Source organism: Ascaphus truei, chromosome 3 (assembly GCF_040206685.1).
Source record: "Ascaphus truei isolate aAscTru1 chromosome 3, aAscTru1.hap1, whole genome shotgun sequence".
Lineage (NCBI taxonomy): Eukaryota > Metazoa > Chordata > Amphibia > Anura > Ascaphidae > Ascaphus > Ascaphus truei.
This window is the reverse complement of record NC_134485.1, coordinates 256,277,248-256,297,679: the sequence shown is the minus strand read 5'-3', so window position 1 is coordinate 256,297,679 and position 20,432 is coordinate 256,277,248. Positions and strand designations below refer to the sequence as shown.

At 39.2% G+C, this 20,432-nt stretch overlaps 1 protein-coding gene across 2 annotated transcripts in view; it reads left to right on the top strand.

Moving 5' to 3' along the window:
• The window catches only part of ARHGEF7 (Rho guanine nucleotide exchange factor 7), a 184,315-nt gene extending 165,512 nt beyond the window's left edge, over window positions 1-18,803 (top strand). The window contains exons 19-22 of one of the 2 annotated variants that reach the window (XM_075590690.1): window positions 4,370-4,546; window positions 13,753-13,852; window positions 14,357-14,411; window positions 15,484-18,803. In XM_075590690.1, the coding sequence (XP_075446805.1) occupies window positions 4,370-4,546; window positions 13,753-13,852; window positions 14,357-14,411; window positions 15,484-15,606 (455 nt within the window). In that variant the 3' untranslated portion in view covers window positions 15,607-18,803. The remainder of the gene's footprint in view (window positions 1-4,369; window positions 4,547-13,752; window positions 13,853-14,356; window positions 14,412-15,483) is intronic. The other variant, XM_075590691.1, reaches the window with a different exon arrangement.
• Window positions 18,804-20,432: the final 1,629 nt, after the last annotated feature.

The following is a 20,432-nucleotide window of genomic DNA, read 5'->3' as shown; positions in this document are numbered from 1 at the left end:
AGGAGGGGAGCATGTGGGGGAGAAGCTGGTGAGGAGGGGAGCAGCTGCTGAGGAGGGGAGCATGTCGGGGAGAAGCTGCTGAGGAGGAGAGCATGTGGGGGAGAAGCTGGTGAGGAGGCGAGCATGTGGGGGAGAAGCTGCTGAGGAGGGGAGCATGTGGGGGAGAAGCTGCTGAGGAGGGGAGCATGTGGGGGAGAAGCTGGTGAGGAGGGGAGCATGTGGGTGAGAAGCTGGTGAGTGGGGGGAGGGGAGGAAGCATGTGGAATACTGAAATATTGTGTTTACTTAATTGTGCCATGAAAACAAGGGAATTATTTTTATTGACGCGTTTAAGATGGTGTTGTGCGAACAAAGGAGAATTCCTGCAATTTTTAAATGAATGATATCTGCTTTATTTCCTGCATGTATAGTACAAGAATGTCTTAGATTTCCACTCGGCCAATTAATAGTTTTGCATGCTGTCTGACTTAAGCGACAATTAAGAGCCATAATTCTAATATGTTTATCCACTTCCATTGCTTAGCATAACGTTCCCCCAGTGCTAATATATAGTATTGCAATTTGGATTCTAATGATTCATTCACGGAGCGCGTCTGAGCATTATCCAATATACACAGTAACTTGTCTGGTTCGGAAATCTGAGGAGAACTTTCTACTCATCTTAAAGTGAACAATCCCCTTGAATCTTTTGAGGAAAATAAAATCATGCAGGCATATTTATTGAGTACCTTCGTTCTATCTTTTTCTTTTGTTAGATAAGCACTTGAGAAATGCACAAATATGTTATTGTTTACTTTTAGCCATGACATTTGACAACAAAGGGCAGTCCTGGTATGTAATCATAATTTGTTTTTAAAGCCTGGATGTGCTTTAATGGATCATGCATTTCAGCAGCTTCATTTGGGTAGGATACTTGATTGCATTACTGCCCCTTGACCTGTAGGACAGCCTGCCAAAAGAAAAGGTGAACAATGTCGTCACGGGAGACCAGGACTTTTAACACTATTTATATTTGTACCAGGATCATTCACTAGGCAAAACAAGGTAGTAAGAACAAAATGCAGTTTATTTGGGTAAACTCGCGTACAGCACAATGAATTACAGAAAATACAGACAAAATCGCACTTACTGGAGATCTGGGGGTGAAATCTAGGCTCAAATAGGGGCATGGCGCCTGCTTCGTTAGGCTTACCCTGACCGGGATATACACCCGGGCTTCCTGGTCCTCTTTTCGGGTTCAGTTCCTAGCCGTGACCGTTAGCTTCAAAACAAAGCCGGTTGCTCTGCTATTCGTGAATGAGCAACTTTGAAAAGCCCGCCCTAGCTTCATTGACACAAGTCACTAGATGGTCTGGTTCTCTGAGTCGGCTTCCTCCTTACATACCCTCCGCTGTTCTATGTTCAGCATGGAGGAAGGCGGAGTGACCAATCAGAGCTTGGGAATTCCCTCCAACTAGCCAATAAGAATAGGGGCTTGTCCTTTGGCTGACGTCAGAGGAGGGAGGGACATATGAATTGATCAATGGGAAACGTGCCGACATTCTGCCGCTTCCCCCAGTCAACCCATTGCCACCTACTGGGCAGGCTCCACTGAGTCTGGCAGACCAGAGTGTCCTCCCCGCAGGGGGTCTCTGTTCTCCAGACCCAGTACTCCGCCCTGCCCAGGCCACTTAACACCCCAACTCCTCTCAACATCCCGTCTCTTCTTTGAACTCCAATATCTATCCAGACTTCCCGGCACCTATATGGATGCCAGGGCTTACTGAATAGACATTTATAGTAAATGCACAAATGTAATTAAACATACTTTAATCCATAGGATAACTTGGGGAGACCCATATCTGTAAGGGAAATAGGACTGGGATATCTGGGCTCGGAAACCAGGAGTCTGGGGGACATTGGGCAACCCCGGTGTAATTCAACCCACGTACAGACAAATAATGCCTGCACGCATCGCAGAATTAAGGGACTACCGGTATCTTTGGCCCCCGAACTCCTACAAACAACACAATTGCATTTGTACACAAATATCCCACCTAAAACTTGCAACTCAAGTTGTATGAGTCTGGGGCAAAGGAAACATGAAAAGTGGAAAAGCAGGGGACACTTTAACTTTTACATGGCTCATGGTGCTATGTAGCTGCCATGGACCAACGGTTCTCAGGGGTAACCAGATGGGCTTAACCATTATTGTATAGCCTGGTTACCCCCTACTGTCACAAATACTATTAATACTCAATCGTAGGTAAAGTGGAGTGCAGGGAGGATAGAGATTTACCAAGAGTCTCTAGTGTGGCAGGAGTTTTGCCCCAGCTTTATGCATCCATGCTACAATCCCTTCATAAACAATCTATTCTGTCTCCGTGCACATACACAGGTGTCCTGCACATCCAATCACGGCCTGGTCATTTTTAAAGGCCAGTTACCCACAACTAGGCAGTTTTCTAAATGGAAACTCTAGCATACATGTCTATGGAAAGAAAGACATCCATGCTTAATCGCAACATATTAATCCGTCGACCGTACATATATTCTCAGTTATCATTTTTTCAATCTCCGATATTATATAACAAGACTGGAGAAATTCATGTTGGTACCAAAAATGTATCAAAACCTACAAAATGTTTGACATTATCCAGGGTAAGAACTGTCTACTACCTTTTTATCCGTGTGTATATATCCAACCTTCTCTGCTTACTGAAAGTGGCTTATTATGCCAGCCAAGCATTGCAGGACCCCCAGAACGACTCGGTGTTTGTCATTTATATGATTTTTCATTAATATGCCCAGTTGATGGTTTTTGTTCCCCCGTGGAATGCATGTGTTTTTTCACAGTGATAATACGCAGCCGGTAAGTTAACGTGCCCGTGTTCTGGGGACTGGTGCCGTTTGAAACAATATGACGCTTGCACGGAATCAGTGCTGTGTGGGTTACAGCTTTGCAAGAAATAATACCCTTCCTTCTGTTACCTTTTCCTGCTGGTCTGCTTAAATATCTCACACTCAAACTGCTTTTCCCATGTGCTTTGTAGATGAACTGTGAAATATTTCACATATCAAAATTAGCTGGCTGTTGCAGTCCTAGATATATATCTAGATAGATATATAGATATATTTGTTTCAAGCTTTCCTTTATGCTTCTCCCTTTATGTTTTAAGCTTCTCTGCCCTGCTCAAAGTCACCTTGCTGCCTGAAATATGTTTTCAAACCTGCTGTCTTACACTTTTAGTTCTGTCTGAAATGTTTTTCAAATGATATTGTTTTTGTTGCTAATCACTAACCAGATGCAAGAGACACTGTAATCTTAGAGCAGCTGCATAATATGAAATGCCGTTTAAGTGACCTTCTTTTGCCATTAACCCCAGCTGCATTTTTTTATGTAGGTTCATTTGATCTAAATGTACTTCTGAAATAGTTTACATTTTTATGTCATTTGAAATAATGATGGTGCACAATCTGCTAGACTGGTCCAAGAGACTACGATTTCTTATGTGATCTGTTATACTTTGTAATGGGCCAGGATGAAGGTTTTCTTCTAAGGAAGTCTGTTCATACACAGCGCTGCTTAAGAAAAGAAGCATAATTATGTATGTGTGGCAAACAGTAGTTTATAAATGCAGTTTGTTCCAATCCACCACCATTTGCACCATACATAAAGTCGATAAACCCTCTGTCATGCTTCTTGAGCAGCTGTGCATCTTTTTTTGAACAGTGCTGTTTCATCTGAAGAAGAAAACTGTGCACTTTCATAAACTTTCTACATCTTTAAAGGCTTTTATGTAGCTCAAATATAATTAATCAAATCCTGCAAAAAGTGTATCGTATCATGATGTCATTGTACTCTTCCAAGATCAAAAAAGGTAGCTGCATTTGACTTTAAAAAAATCACATGTACATATTTTACATGTGTGTTTCAGAAGAAGGAAGATCCTTTTGTAATTTAAAAAAAAAAAAAAAAAAACATACTATTTCCATTAACTTCTTTTTTTCACTGTAATATTCCACAGAGCCCTACAGACTAATCAAGGGCTTATTTTCTCAAATGCATTTTAGAGTTTTAATCATTGAGGGCAAAGTTCACAAAATGCATTCACATTACGCTAGGTATAGCTCCTCCTCTTGGCTGCACAGTCTTACTGTATCTCATGAACAAGTAACTAATGAAATCTGCAAAGCTTCTGGTGTCCTTTATAACAATATTTTCTTTTTTCCCTCTCTTCCCATCACCCTTTTTTGCTTTTTGTTTTGTTTCATGTTACTTTTTTGGTTGTGGCTATCCCTGTCCTGTTCTCCCCCTCCTCCTCCTTTGTTCCTCCTTCCATCTCTGCCTCTCCACCATTGCCATTTCATTTCACCCATACATCCTTAGCATGGCAAGGCACTGACCTGATGCATAATCACGTCTTGGCTGATGATGACCAATCAAGTCTAGACTCCTTGGGGCGTCGCAGTAGCCTTTCTCGTTTGGAGCCTTCAGACCTCTCCGAAGACTCTGACTATGACAGTATATGGACAGCCCATAGTTACAGAATGGGGTCTACTTCTCGTAAGAGCTGTTGCTCATATATCTCTCACCAGAACTAATGCACTTCTAAACTTTTTTTTCTTAACAAAATGCTTGTTCTACCACAACCTACTTTTTCTTAATGTTTACTCGTGTTCTTTGTCTCTCTTTAATGTGATTTGTTTTAACAACTTTGGTAGTCTCTGGTACTTCATGTGTGTGGGTAGAGGTTCCTTTTCCAGCTGAAATACACTCTATATAAATAACAATTATCCACAAAGGTAAATGTATAGTCATACATATATTCATAATATACCTCACATTGTTATAATGCTTGCAGTGAATTTTTAGCTCCGTTTTGCATGAGGGGAACTGCAGGGGTTGTTTTATTTTGTACTCTGACAGAGTAGATATTCTGTCTTTGCTGTTTCTTTTAAGTGATTTTGTGTGTGCATTTTTGTAATCCAATCTATTGAACCCACACAGATTTGTGAGGACTTTTGTGAAGATCTAATTTTGTATAGCGGTGCTGCATCTGTTAGTTCCTAGAAAACTCACCTCTGTGAAGACCTACTGTTGCTCTGCATGTGTCTGACAGTGGCTTGAGTTTGCACAAATGTATTTTGAAGGTGACAGAGCACATGCACCACAGGGTTAAAGTGATGTAAGTTAATTAACGTTCATTCAACCTGACCACTCTCGGGCCATTGCTGCTGCCATAATCACGGTTTATGCTCTGTCCTCTATTTGGACGTGCATGTATATATTTTGCAGTGTTTGTGTATTATTTCCACATGTTTTAAAGCACCTATTCCCATTAGCTACTCAATATTTTAGATTAATAACTAATGCAGTAGTTGAATTACTCCTATCATTAGGTTATCTGATGGCATATTGCCTTATAGCCAGCCGTAGGTGACCTCTTAAAAGCCTGTGCAATACTTCAATAGTAATTATGGGTCACATGCAAAATCATATCCCGGAAGTTCTCTTAAACATTGTTGAGTAATCCTCAACACAGTGTTGCTTTTCTTCTTCTTTTATTTATTTTTTTTAATCTTGAGTATTCGGAAGCAAGTATTAATCATTATTCTCCTAATACTATTCGTCCTCATCGCCCTTAAATTCATTTAGTAGGTTTATTCGTGAAGCTCCAAAGCTGCCAGTCATACCACAGCCAGCCTGCAGTGCAAGTAAATGGTAGCTTTCTGCCCGCTTCAGAGCTTCATGAAGAAGGCCCTAAACCTTTTTGAGTACTTATTTTCATCCTGAAGTTATTTCACATGTTGCATAGGTAAAGAGTCAGTAACGTTTGATTGCAGTATTTCAGTGTAGCGCCACAATCCCAATTTTATTTTTTTAGCGGACAGTGCCCAGGAATGAGGACAAAGCAGTAGTAGCAATACCTGCAGAGCAGGTTTAGGGATACTGGTAGTACCAGTCAAGGCCCACTTCCTGTGCTACACATGGTCTGGTGTGTTTGGAGCTCTCTTTAGCATGTTCACAACAATTGACACACTAGAAAATATTAAGGCATATGAAAAGCAAAGTAGGTCAAAATAAGATACGCGGTCACAATTGTTGCCGGTAGGTACATGTTTATAGATGACAATAGCATTATAATAAAGCTGTTGAGAGGACGTCATGTTAGAAAGTGGGGAAAGCTGACTGTGATTTAGAGGAACTCCATGGGTGAGCAATGGGAAGAGACGTAAGAAAGGGTGAAATGGAACAAGAGAGGAAGGTAGGAGTGGGCCTGTAAGAGTAATGAGAGAAGTGATAGAGGGGTGGGTGGGTGATTGGAGGGTTAGGGCTACATCAGTACAGAACAGAAGAATGGAAGAGCAACAGCTCTAGTCAGAAGTATTATATTTTTGAATGCCAGTGTTTAAAATGTATTGAACTATGTCAAGTTTACACCAGTTTCTCCAGTGTACTTTTCATTGATCATTGCTTAATATAATGTAGACTTGTGAGTTGGGAGACTTACTTCAGTATCTACCTGACATCAGTACGTGTACTCTGCCAGCTAAATGGTCTGTGCCACAAGGGGAATGAGAGGCAATAATGCTCTGTTCAGCCTCAATCATTGGTTTATCTTTTTTATCCCCTTTACATAACAAATGAATCCCGCAAAGTTAACTGCAAAGTAAAAAAACAAAGAAAAAGCATACAAACTTAAATAAGGACTTTGTTCAGAGCAGGATTTTGTACAGTAATATCTGGGGAAAATGTCTATTTCATTGCATGCTATGCCCAGTGTGATGAAAGGGTTGGTCTACTTTAATAGCACGTTAAAGTTAGGGCTCGCCATACATTTTAACAACCCACATTATATTATTGTTTTTGTGAATTACGCACAAATTATGTAAGTGTGTGTGTGTGTGTGTGTGTGTGTGTGTGTGTGTGTATATACACACACACACCATACACGTGCATCATATATACATGCATCATATATACACATGCATCATACACATGCCATATATACACACACCCCATACACATGCATCATATATACACATGCATCATACACACACCTCATACACATGCATGCCATATACACACACCTCATACACATGCATGCCATACAAACGCATGCCATTCACACACACACACGCACACATATATGTATATGTGTGTATATATATATATATATATATATATATATACACACACACAGTGGTTGACAAATCACCCAAAAATCTACTCGCCACCTAGTCCCGCCTCCAATCCCGCCCTGCTTGGGCGGCCATGAGGAGGTTGCCACGGGATCAAATCCAGTCGCCACGGGCCTGTAGGTTAATGGATTTGTCGAACACTGTATATATGTCACATGAGGAATTGCAATACTGTGATTTTCACAATGTCTGATGGAGCTGGCTATGGTGCTGAACCTAGTACCTAATTTGGCTGGGGATGGCCTTAACCACATAGCTGCTTCTTGTTCTCTTCTGTGTCTGTTTGTGGTCCTCTGTTTAGCAACAAAGGATTTTTGTTTCGTTTGTGAATTGAGGATGATGTCCACCTTATATATCTTTCTCCTCATTTACATTGAGAAGAACCTGAAAAAAATATATGAAATGCAAGAAAACGTCATCAGTGTTAACATTGTGAATATTCCTAAAGCATCAGTACTCTCCATAAATGCCCCACCTTTGTATCTTTGATGCTGTATGTGTGGGACACCATATTCCTAAACCTAAGGACTGCAGTACTGGAAAAATGTTATTATTTAAGAAAATAAATGTGCCATCTTCCCAGATGGCTGTTGGGCAACTTTCTATCTATATGTCTAAAAGTAACAGGAATGCCATATACGTCAAGGGCACTAACTTGTGTTTTGTTGGCAGTCATTTACTCTCCAGAAAATGCTGGTACATCAGAGGTAAATATCTCCTGAATTTGGGCCAACCTACTCTGCTTTGAGAACCCTCTGATTTAAAAATTGTGTTTGTGTGTGTTTCATGGAATAACGTTTAGTGATCATTTGTGAAAGAAGAGGAAATGCACAACAAATATAAATTATGGAATTTCCAACACATACACGGAGTAATAATTATGGTGCAACAATTAAGATTATTAGTTACAAAATGTTAATTCTGACCACACTGCATTCGGCTACTGGCAAACGGAGTGGTGATGTCCCGTGCAGGTAAAACTGTTCTCTGCCATGTGGTCTTCAGGTTTATGAGTGTGTACAGTATGTAGCCATACAGCCAGAAAATTATGTTTAAAATCTGTGTTCACATATACCTATTTTTGTTTGAATTATTTATTATTTACCATATTTTAATTAGCACCTGCAGGCATCTCCATGAACATATATTTTTACGTCCTGTATTCAATATGCTGTTAAGATGTCCATCCCTCAAAGCAGCTGTTCAAACTGCGGTTCCCCCCCCCCCCCGACCCCCTTTCAATATACATCAATACAATCCTCACAATGATAAGTAATTAGCTAAGTTCTCCTGTGATCGATCTGCTAAGATTCAGCTTTGGGGTTCACTTAATGGCTTCCAATGCAGCAGAAGAGGACCCAAGATGCAGAGTTCTGTGGGGAAGATCATGTGACCAGGCAGTCACTAGATACAATTGGTGCACTGCTAGAGAGAGGACAGGGCTCCAAAAGGGATGGATGTGCAAGATCCTGTTTCAGAAGAGGAAGGGGATGTGACTTTGTAAATGGTTGCTATAGAAACAAAAAATGCTTGTTACATTATAATACATTAAAAATGTAATTCACAGTTGTTGTAACATTTAAAACAAAATACGTTTTTTTTTCATAGTACAGAACTGATTTATTTAAAAAAAAAAAACGTGTAGTATATTGCATGGTGTGCAGCTTTAATTGGGATACAGTTGACCTCTTCTCCTAACACGTGGAATACATTTTCACAGCATATTGAATAGGGCTATATGAAGGTTATTTATCAAACTATGATAATACCTGTTGTCGCACTATCGCATGAAAACGCCAGTTGAAGTGAAGGAGTTTCCGTGCAATAGTGCCCTGATAGGCACTATCATAGTTTAATGAATAATTCCCTATACTGTACATTCAACTACAGACGAAGCTTCACCACACTGTGCCATATATGTGAATGTTCAAAGTATCGCCAAAATATTGTCCCCATCGCACAACTACTTTCTCATTTTCTAAAGGTGTTTTTGTTGGTGTGAAAGCTCTCCTTTACACATTTACAGTACATGGCTTAGTTTAATTGACCTTTTTAGCCCTATTCAAAAGTTAGCCTCAAACTTGTGATCACTGTAAGATGTCAATTATTGCATTGTAAGGTTTTGTGAACCCGTAAAAAGTATTACCAAAACAATTTTTTAAATAATGTCAACTAAGGTAGTGTTCCCAAAGGTTCAATGTTCCTATTTTTGTGGGAACAGGGGCATTGGATCCAAATTAGATGTTAGGTCATATCCACGTAATCCCTTTTCACCCAAACGGAATGGTGTTTCTGCAGCACTGCATATTCATCTCTAAGATATGTTGTGTATTTTGCTCTCAAAACACAGTGCAGAGAGTACAGTGATGTGAATACTAGAATAACATTTCTTGTGCATCTATGGAAGGGAAAACCCCATGTCTGGGGGGACATTTGCCTTCTTAAGACTACAAAAACAGATGTATATATCTGAATGTTGTATTGTACAGTATACATATTCTTTGTGGATCAGTATGGCATTGAAGTATTTGTTTTATAAAAAAAAAAGAGAGAGAACAAGTTTGTTATGTACAGTTGAAATAAATTTTGCCTTTGCTAGTCTCTGCCTTTAACAGTGAATTATTTGGGTGAAGTAATGGCCGCATAACTTACTCTGCATTCCCTCTTTTTATTCTTGGCCAAATAAATTCAGGGTTGAGTCATGAGGCTTTACTGCCAGAGAGACCCTTGTTCACCTCCCTTTGCATTGCTTTTCTTCTCCATTGGATCACTTCATCTTTTTACTTTCTATGTTCCTTTTACATAATGAAAAATGAACTATGCCAACTTGTTCCCAAGACGAATGATTTCTGGCGAACGTTAGCGTAGTAAAATTCTGTCTCCTTATTAAAGGTCTGGGACAATTGTTTAGCAAATGTCCAAAAGTATCCAGGCGGCCTTCAATACTGTATCTCACAGTTGTAGCAACCTTCCCTGTGTTGCTATTGCTAATATACAAAGATGAATATGACATTTGACTGCCCCTGCAATTGTAATACCTGAAATGCTGTGATGTTTTTTCACTATTGGTACTGCCAGCCCAGATATTGTAAAAAATCATGAATGTACCTTCAGTGTAACATGCACAAAAGGCACAGTGACACAAGGCGTAAACCTGTATGTTACCAAGTTTAATTTCAGATCACCAAAGCAGTTCCTCTATTGGAAGACCTGTTGAAGTACGCTAGCTAGTAATTTAGTACTCTCTGCGGCACATGCATCAAGGGCTAGTACGAGCTATCGCACCCACTCTGACATTATCTCCCATAGGCTTGAACGGGAGTTAAGGCTGGAACAGGTACGATAACCTGTATAATTATGTGATGCATGTGCCCCTCTGTGTGTAGAAATAGCTTGGAACTCAGTGACCATATAAACCTTTCAGACATAATTAGTTGTAGACAAATTGTCCTAAAAAGCAGACTTGTGGTACCCTTTACTGGTTCTTTATAAATTATAGTGTACAGTTTGAAAGTGTAAGTTGTGGTACCTTTTAGTGGTTTTCCATAGATGAAATTATAGTGTATATTTGAAGAAGAAACCTGTGAGGTTTCAAAAGTACAATGCACTATACTTTCATTTAAGAAGAACGCTAATAGGTATCACAACCTGCATCAAATCTGTTTTTGAGAGCAAATGCAGATACTGGAACGTTGAACTACAGATCTGTAGATCATAAAAGGTGTGAGATTAACATTAAACCATCACTTTGAGACTGAAGAGAACCAGAAGCATTCTCGAGGGATATTTTGGTGACTTCACCCCTCTAATTTTGCTCAGAGTTTGCATTCTATGGAAGGATAATATTTTGGTTTTAATTGCATTTAATTATGATACAAAAACTATAGTTCTGTTATGTCTGTGTTCAAACATATCGGATGTGATATGCAGACTGTGTCTTAGGATCTTATATAAACAAAAATGTAATTACACTGTCAAACAAGTTACAGTAGGAAAACCATTTCCCAGTCCTAGCATCTAGTGCCCTCTTTGTATATAACAATCTAGACTGGGTACATGCTGCATGCGAGTCTCTTATTACTACAGTAGCATTCAGGACCAGGCTGCCCTAGTTGTGCAGATCGTATTCAGTGTACCTAATGTGTCATTGTTTTAAGTTTCATATGACCCAGGTCCACTGGAAAGCGTTTCACATAAATATCTGGTTTGGCAGATACCATCCCTTTCATCTTGGGGTTCCTTCTGTATGCCCTACTACATAGCTAATGTTTAACACATTTAGTGCTGGAGCAAGCTTGCTTATTGTTTTCAGCACTAATATAGAATAAATATTCTGTGTATTGCCCCCCTGTGTTTCTTTAGCATTTATTGACCTTTCATTCATTTCTTAATTGATAGAACCAAAGCAAAATGCAAGTGAGTTATGCTGTTATTCTACGATAGGGGTTTAATAATTGACTACTACAATGCTGCCCAATTTTATCTATTGTCACATGAGAAGCCTGTAAACCAAATTACCATGCTTATGTTATAATAGTAAAGCTCTTGTATAATGCAACAAGGACATTCATAGTACAGATTCTGTATCTAGCATTGGTCATTCAGGCCCAGATTACTAAACCGTGCCTATGGCTTAGTGTACCGTAACCTCCCCTAACATGAGCGCTGTTTAGTAGATCTCGGCCTACGTAACACCTTGTGGTTTCATGGTTGAGAATGTCAAGGAAATTAAATGGTCTCCTTGGATTCGACTGGATGAATAATATGAATCTCTTTGTTGCATTTTCATAAGCCATTGGGCATCACGGACTTCCTTTTCATCTTTACTTTTATGACATTTGGGTAAAACGCAAACTGGGTCAGTCAGATGCACTTCAATCAGGTGGCTTATGTATGGACTTGCCAAAACAAGAACCATGTAGCTATTACACCAGTTTATCATTTGAATGCTGCGATACTGCTCACCAAACGTGGTTTTATATGTATTCTTGTATTGGTGTTCTGCTGATCTGTTTTAAATACTATCACTGATAATGTGCACAGAGATTACATGCACAAACATTGAAGGCGACAACGAGACAGAGTTCCTATAATCTAGACAACCCGGCTTTTAATGCCATGATATGTTGTAATATTTTTTCTCTGCCTGTAATGTACAATGTTAAATAGATACAACTCAAGGTCATCTATATACAAATCACCTGCTAGGCAGCCAATTACGTAGCAGCAGCTGACCTATTGGATGAATAGCATAGGTACAAAATATCCACGAGCGGGCATAGTTTAGTTCTACTGCAACAGGTGCAGGTCTGAAGTTACAGACGGTTAGTGTCCTCCAGGGAAGCTCTGCACTGTGTAGATCACAGAACGTGTCTCCATGGTGGAGTGACAGCACGTAATTAATCAATGGATTTCTTGGAAGTGACAGAAGCCTTCTCTTCAGTGTGCCATGCTTACTGCAGGAATGTAATCCCCCTGCTACTGTGACAGAGCTTTAATTGTGCCCATTAAGCTCATCTGGAATTTATCACCAATGTAGCAAGAGGACAAATAGAGACTGACATTCAGTAGGATCTCGGACAGCTGTGTCCAGAAAACACACTGTATCCCTGGTATCTTCACTGAGCGCGTGTTGTAAAAATGACTTGTTAACATGTATTTCTCTTAGATTGCACCAAAGAATCAAGTGCACATATGAACAAGCTTACTTTTCTATTTTAGAAGTGAAAGGACTCCGAAACCTGTAGCCATACATATCCTCACAAAATGTGTTGTATGCGGTGTTGATATCTTCAGTACTGATATGGCCTGAAGCCCCATTGCTCTACAATCTTTTCCAGCACTGTAGGGGTTAATTAACATTCCGCTGCTGCACAACCATTTGTGTGTTAAACAACAAAACAGTCCTCTGTCGGTGGATGTTGATATATGTATGCGAATGTAAACGTACCTTTTAGGGATCTGAATCTGCCAAGTGTCATTTGTAACAATGTGTTTTGTTTTTTTTTACATTTTGTATTTCCTTTGAAATGCCTGTTTTAGGTAAGTCATTAAATGTAAGACTTTATCAGTGTTGTAATAATCTGTGTCGATCTGTTTGTAATATCCGTTATCGCTTTCTCTGTGGTACTGCAAAGGTTTATAAGGTATGTTGAACAAACATGGTGTGGAGTCATTATTCATTGCATATGTCTGAACGTGAAATTTGAGCAGAATTCTTATTTGCAGTAAGAAATGCTGTCCATGTATAAGTAAACAAATGATTTTTTTGTTCCGTTGAATGCATAAGCCTGAAAGTTTGTAAGCTGTGCAACCACACACGTTAGACTTTGTCTACCAAGCAAAAGGTAAACTAGTCATATCTGTCATGTTGCCGTGTAGGTTAATAGGTTGTGTTTATTAGACTAGAATCAACAATAGAAATAGCTTTTGATAAAACATAGGTTGCTTCTACAAACTTTAAAGAGAAGAATAATCAAACATGTCTATTAAAGGAGTTAAAGAAAGCGTCGTTGTTACAAGTGGAATTCTTCTTACATTCTCTCTCTCTTTATTTCCCTTCATCAGGTTATCGCAAAGAGTCTGCCCCCCAAGTATTACTTCCTGAAGAAGAGAAAATTATCGTAGAGGAAATGAAGAGCAATGGTCAGACCGTAATAGAAGAAAAGTGAGTGATGCTCTTGACCCTGGTAGCCATATATACATAGTGCATGGGAAGCTAGAATGCGCGAGCTGTTACCACTTCTGAAATAACAGCTAGCATTGAAAAAGTTACGTGGAACTGTAGATAAAATAATGTGGTTTCCTTTTAATGAGGAGGTAGGCTACCATATGAAATGTAGTTGACAACCATGCAATATACTAGGTTGATGGCAACCTAGAATGTAACGTGGATTTTTGTAATGAAGATCTCCTAAAAGTAGGAGTTCATTGATGATGATTTTGAAATGCTCATAACATTATTGCTTTTATCCTCTGCTGTTGGTGATCTTAAATGCCAAAGTTATCCTATGAGACTGGACAGATGTTATTTTTAACCCTTTTGCAGCCGGGGGGGGGGGGGGGGGGGCGGAGGGGCGAGGGATGATACAAATTTGAAACCAGATGAACATTTTTTTTTTTGTACTTTGTTGGCTAACAGAATAAGTCATTCCTTGTATCTATCTTTTAGAAGCCTTGTTGACACGGTGTATGCATTGAAAGATGAAGTTCAGGAACTAAAGCAGGTTTGTACATTTTCATATTTTCAATGCAGCAACCCAAACAAAAGCTTTTGCATTATCATTGGGTATAAGTAATTCCAATATTTCTTCCTCCCGGTGTGCTATTGTTCACTTTACAGTAGAGAGAGACCTACAGTACAGTAATTTGGGTTGCTGGGCATCCCAGCTTTTCCCTACGGTATAATGAGCTGGTATAAACTTTACCAAGATTACTGTTTATAAAGTTGAAAGCATATAACTACCATGCTCTTACATTTAAGTTAGAGAACCAGATTCAAGGGCTGAAACCTACAAATGCAAACGTAAACGTGGGTCAGATATAAATAATGATAATAATAATGTTTGTTGTTGTATAGCGCTGCTAGTATTAATTAGAGAAATTTTGCAGACACCATCCCTGCCCCGTGGAGCTTACAATCTGTTTGTGGTGCCTGAGGCACAGGAGATAAAGTGACTTGCCCAAGGTCACAAGGAGCCGACACTGGGAATTGAACCAGGCTCCCCCGCTTCAGTGCCAGTCAGTGTTTTTACTCACTGAGCCACGCCTTCACCCATTCAGCATATACTAAGCATTTGCATCACACTCATTTGTCATTCTTCGACAAAAAGCACAACAATTTAAGCCGTGGACTGCAGAGTTTTTAGCATTATTTGTGTATAATAAAAGATTAATTACCCAAAAAACAAGATCAACGTTAAGATAATATTTTGAATTACAATCACAGATTTAAACAATTAGCAATGGCTACTTGTAGATTAATATAGAACTTGAACACATAAAACATATAACTAACTGCACACTGCATATGGAATGATGGAGCAGTAGAGACAAGAGCATCCCATTTTGTCTATCTCTTGGCCAGACAGAAATTCAGCCAGGCACTAAAATGAGTTACCTCTGAATCTCCAGACTCCTCTCTGTTCCATTAAACAAAAAACTATAAAGATCTTCAAAGCATATCTTGCTGCTTTGAGTTCTGTCCTTTTTCAGTACTGCATGAAATTATTTCTGAGGAGACCTCTTAGACATTGTGTTTCTTGAAGTGAGTGCTGTGTTTGTTCTTCTTGTCAACAGGATAGCAAAAAGATGAAGAAATCTCTAGATGAAGAACAGAGAGCACGTAAAGAGCTTGAAAAACTAATCAGAAAAGTTCTAAAGCACATGAACGATCCATCTTGGGATGAAACCAATTTATAATGATGTGCCCACAGTCTTCCTTATTTCAGACCAGGAATCAAAACGCGTGGACCTATTGTGACACACGACATCATGAGCACGGCAGAACAAGATTTAACTGGATCTTAATAGGACTCTCAGTTGTACTGTATTGAAACCATGAATAGCTGACTACCTACAGACAGATATTTCAGCAGCTACAAAGTGTGAAGCTCAGAGATTTTGAACTATACCAAATCTATTAAGTTTTCAACTTTACACGTTAATTACCTCATTTTGCAGAAAGAGCAGTTACTGAAAGTCTTTTCTTTTTCTCAATTGCTTTTTAAGGAGCTACAGATATGTATTCCTCTTCTTGTATATAATGTTTTGAATGCATATGTGAAAGGCACTTGGGGGCTAAATTAACTTTCTACATTATTTGTTTAACAAAATTGTCATGTGTACATATTTCTAAACGGTCTACCTAAAAACTAAATGACAAGTGGCAAGAGAAATACGACTTACATCGCAAATGCTTTCCATCCACGTAACACACATCATGATTAAGTAACTGCAAAATCGTTTGTTAGACCCTGTATTTAAGTAATTTAATTGCCTTATTTATATACGTGCAAACAATCTAAGAACATTGAAAATGGGCTAAACTAAGCATGGGAACCTGGAACCATTTTAATGTAAAACTTCTTTCTAACAACTTGTGACCTGTGTTTATAAATATACATATTTATTGTTTCCTCCCCCCCCCCCCGCCCCCCCCCCGTAACACTATCATGAAATATTTTGTTGGGCAACTAAAGATGTATATATGTACCTGCTTTTTTTTTATATTGCTTTTCACTGATACCATTTTGGTTTCTGCATATAGAAAAAAAATATTGCTGTTATATTTCTAAGATAATGGAATCGATGCACATTTGTCATTTGACTGATTATGACTGCAACCATGGAAATATTGGATAAGATATGATTTGAAGTTGGGATGACGTGCAATTCTACATTGTCCCTTTTAGTAATTGACTTAAAACAATATTGAGTACCGCTGAGCATCAGGTTGGATGAAATGGAGACGATCACAAAGCATTATTGCTTCTAACAAAAGCCTCCATTTTAAGCATAGTTTGCTTTGGTATAAAATATAGAGTATAGTATTCAACTGTTGGATTTTTATATTAAATACCATTATCAAATGGTCCGAATAGGTGTAAAAATTAAGAATTTCATTTTTTCTCAGGATATATTTGACCTAAACTGAGGACAACATTTCCCCAGCCTATTTTATGATATATGTATTGACTTTTGAACGTTCCCTTTTGGCATTAACAAATCAACAACAAAATATATGTGAAACTGTAGGATTGTTTTGGTTTCTCACTAATCTATCAAGTGTGTCCACATGCATTTAAAGCAGTGGTTGCACCACTGACTAGGACACCTTTTATTCTGTGGCAAAGTAAGAAGGGGCAATTCATGACTTCGGAAACATAGCGGTCTATCCTCTGACCAGCTGCTAATATTAGTCTTCCAGAACCCTTTCTATTGGTACTTACGGTTGTACCCTGCAATTTTACATGTTACCTAGGCTATGTGTCAGATCCCAGGTAAGTACTAAGGGTCAGTTATGATTACAATGGCTTTTTGTGCTAGGTATAATTACCAAAAGCTGATTGGTAGGTGGCACAACTGCTTAATTAAGATGGCAACCCATCCTGCTTTTTCTTTTATTAGATTTAGCCCACCTGTTCCACTGATATTTATTTTCCCACTGTGCCCCCCCCTCCCCCCAAAGATTTGCCAACAAGCCAGCCATTTAGAAGAAAACTTTTTTTTTTTGAGTGGAAGTGTGAAAAGGGTCAGGGAAGAGGGGTTCGTTAGTGTTTAGATCAAATCTAATTTGGGATTGCAGCTTTAGTATCTGAAACGTGTTTCGCTCGTCGTGTTTTTTTTTCTTTCTTCTTATCCCTGCCCTGCTTTTGTTGTTTTACTTTCCATTGGGGGTAATATGTATAAGATGTTACATTCCATTGTAAAAACTAAAGGGACAAAGGCAGAGCTGCAAATGATCAGCTAGAACTCAGCAACAGAATCCAGCCCCTGTGACATATACCTTACATGTGCTGAATAGCGTGATGGAGATTGGCTTCTGCAGCCTCCTTCAATATCTTACATCGTCCTAAGTATTACTGTCTTGTTCTAATATATATATATATATGCCTTACATTACATGTTTGATATTTACTAAAAAGCCAATTATTATTTGGGGATTTTGGTACTTCTTATGGCATGGGACATTGTATAAATCTTGACTCTTTTGTGAATAGTAAATAAAAAATAAATAACATTCTACCTTGTTCTATATCTCAAAAATAACAAATGTGTATTTTGGGATAAGCTTCTGTAGCATTGTATTTGGTTTCATTGGGTCATGGTGTACAACAGAAGAATACTTGTGACTGTATTACCGTCTCATTTAGGGCAGACCTTTTGTGTAAGGCTTGGTCAATGTGGCACTGATTTATTTATCTGTTTAATCTCATCATCGAACGATGAAGGTATGAAGCCATGGTGTGGTCTATAATAGGTTCAGCACCTTTGCTTTGAGTCTCTGTTGCATGGCAAATTTGTGTGTGCGCATGCTTAAAATGCATGTTTGTTTCCTGCCACCTGCAATGAAAACTTGCCATTGAATAGTGGTGGGCTATCCCAGAATTACCTTATGGGAAGCACACTTGTTGGGACTATTAACCTCTGCACTATTGGAGAGCTTGCCGTGTAGTGCATTTAAGACGATGCTGGCACCGAAGGGTTAAAGTTGCTGGAACTGGCTATTCCATACACACCTTTTTGCAGTAAATTGCCTTAAAGACACAATGAATGACTGGGCTGTAGGAAGCTGCAATGTGGGGTATCCAACGGTAACTGCTATTCAAGTTAATGGGCGTTTTTGCCGCATTGTGGTCTGTTTCCCCGCATCGCGGCTTGATGAATCCCGGCCAATGAGCAGTAACTGCACTGATGCAATATAGATGGTTTGGGCACAATAGCCTGAGTATAGTTGCAGTAATACAGTACATTTCTAGTTACTGTAGCTAGTATGCAGCCACAGGCTTTACGATGCACAATGTTGCCCCAACATTCACCACTACAATATTTGTACTACATTGTTGTAAATAAACATTTATTTTCTTCCTACAAAATAAATGTCCCGCTTTATATAATTCCTTGTTGCCCACTTTCTTTTGCGTCTTTTTAAAAAAAAAATTATGAAACTATTTCTGGAAGGTAATGCCAAAACGTTCTACACCAGGGCTGTTCTACTAATTCTCCAAGGGGGCCAGACCAGAAAACATTTAGGAGTAGAAGGGCCACAAGCTTCTTGTAATGCAATTTGGATACATTTAAAGACTTGAAAATTATATTAAAACAGTTCCAGGCATTTATTTCCCTCTCTTTCCCCCCTACCTTCCTCTCTTCCCCCCAACCCCCCCCCACCCCCCACTCCTTGCATCTATCCACCTCTCCGCCCCCCCTTAACTCTCGACCTCTCCCCCTTCCCTCTCACTCCACCACATCTTTCATGTAATACCTAATGTCATCTTCAATTCTCTCCACCTCTCCTCCAGCATTCTTGCTTTCTCCTGGGTCAACTGACTTACAGTACACTCTGCTTTCTGTCTAAACTGTATAGCTATACATCTATATCTGACTCACCATAACTTCCACCACGCTGTGTGCATTATGATGTCACTGATGCGCGTACACCAGATGCATACAGACATACCAGACACACTGGTGTATATGTACACTAAGACATGTGAATGTACTCAAGTAATATTTGTCAATGTTATACGCTATATAGTGTGGGGTTTTCATTCACCCTTTCACCCACCATAACCTAATGTGTGTGTGTGTGTGTCTATATATATATATATATATATATATATATATATATATATATATATATATATATATGTACTGTGTATATGTGTATGTACTGTGTATGTGTATATGTATATATGTACTGTGTGTGTATATATATATATATATATATATATATATATATATATATATATATATATATATATATATATATATATATATATATATAATGTATGTAGAAGATTGACCTAGGCGCAAATATGACAGGGAAAAGGGAAACACAAAAACACAAAAAGAGATCATAGGGCAGTATATCTAATAATGCATAGACTTTTGGATGGTAAGAGATGCGCTTACACTGATTAGATGGGTAAGAGCCTGTAATCCTCTATGGGACTCGCCAACGTGGTGTTAACTCTGCGGCTGCTGGATCTCCAGATCTCCTCTCCACAGGAACACAGCTGCTGCTGCCTGTACTTCTTGTTCCTGGCACTCACTTTGCTATTCTGTGAGATGATAACAGGCGGTAGAGAGTATTTAGCGAGTCTCTCACACTCGTGTAGAACGCCGGTTACCAGTCCTCTCCGCAGTCTCTGCTACTTCCGTATCACGTGTCCGAACGTAGCGTGTGACACGGTGTGTGACGCGGCCCAGCTCTCGCGAGCTTCACTGTCTGCCAATGCAGGTATTCACTGCCGGTGCTCTCTGTAAATGTCTCTTCACACAGGCTCCTCGGCGTGTCTCTCTCTCTGCTGCAAGTCAACGCTGGCCCTACGCGTTTCTCCACTTGGGCTTCGTCAGGGGCTTCAATCAGACTTAGAACTATGCAACTAATTTTGACAGATTTATTATAAATCATTCTTCCTGGTAATGCACAGGTAATTAAGAATTTATATTAGTGTTGGGGACCCTTGAGATGTGGTCTGCCGTGGAGTGGCTCAGGGGCTTACAACACTTTGGCCAAAACT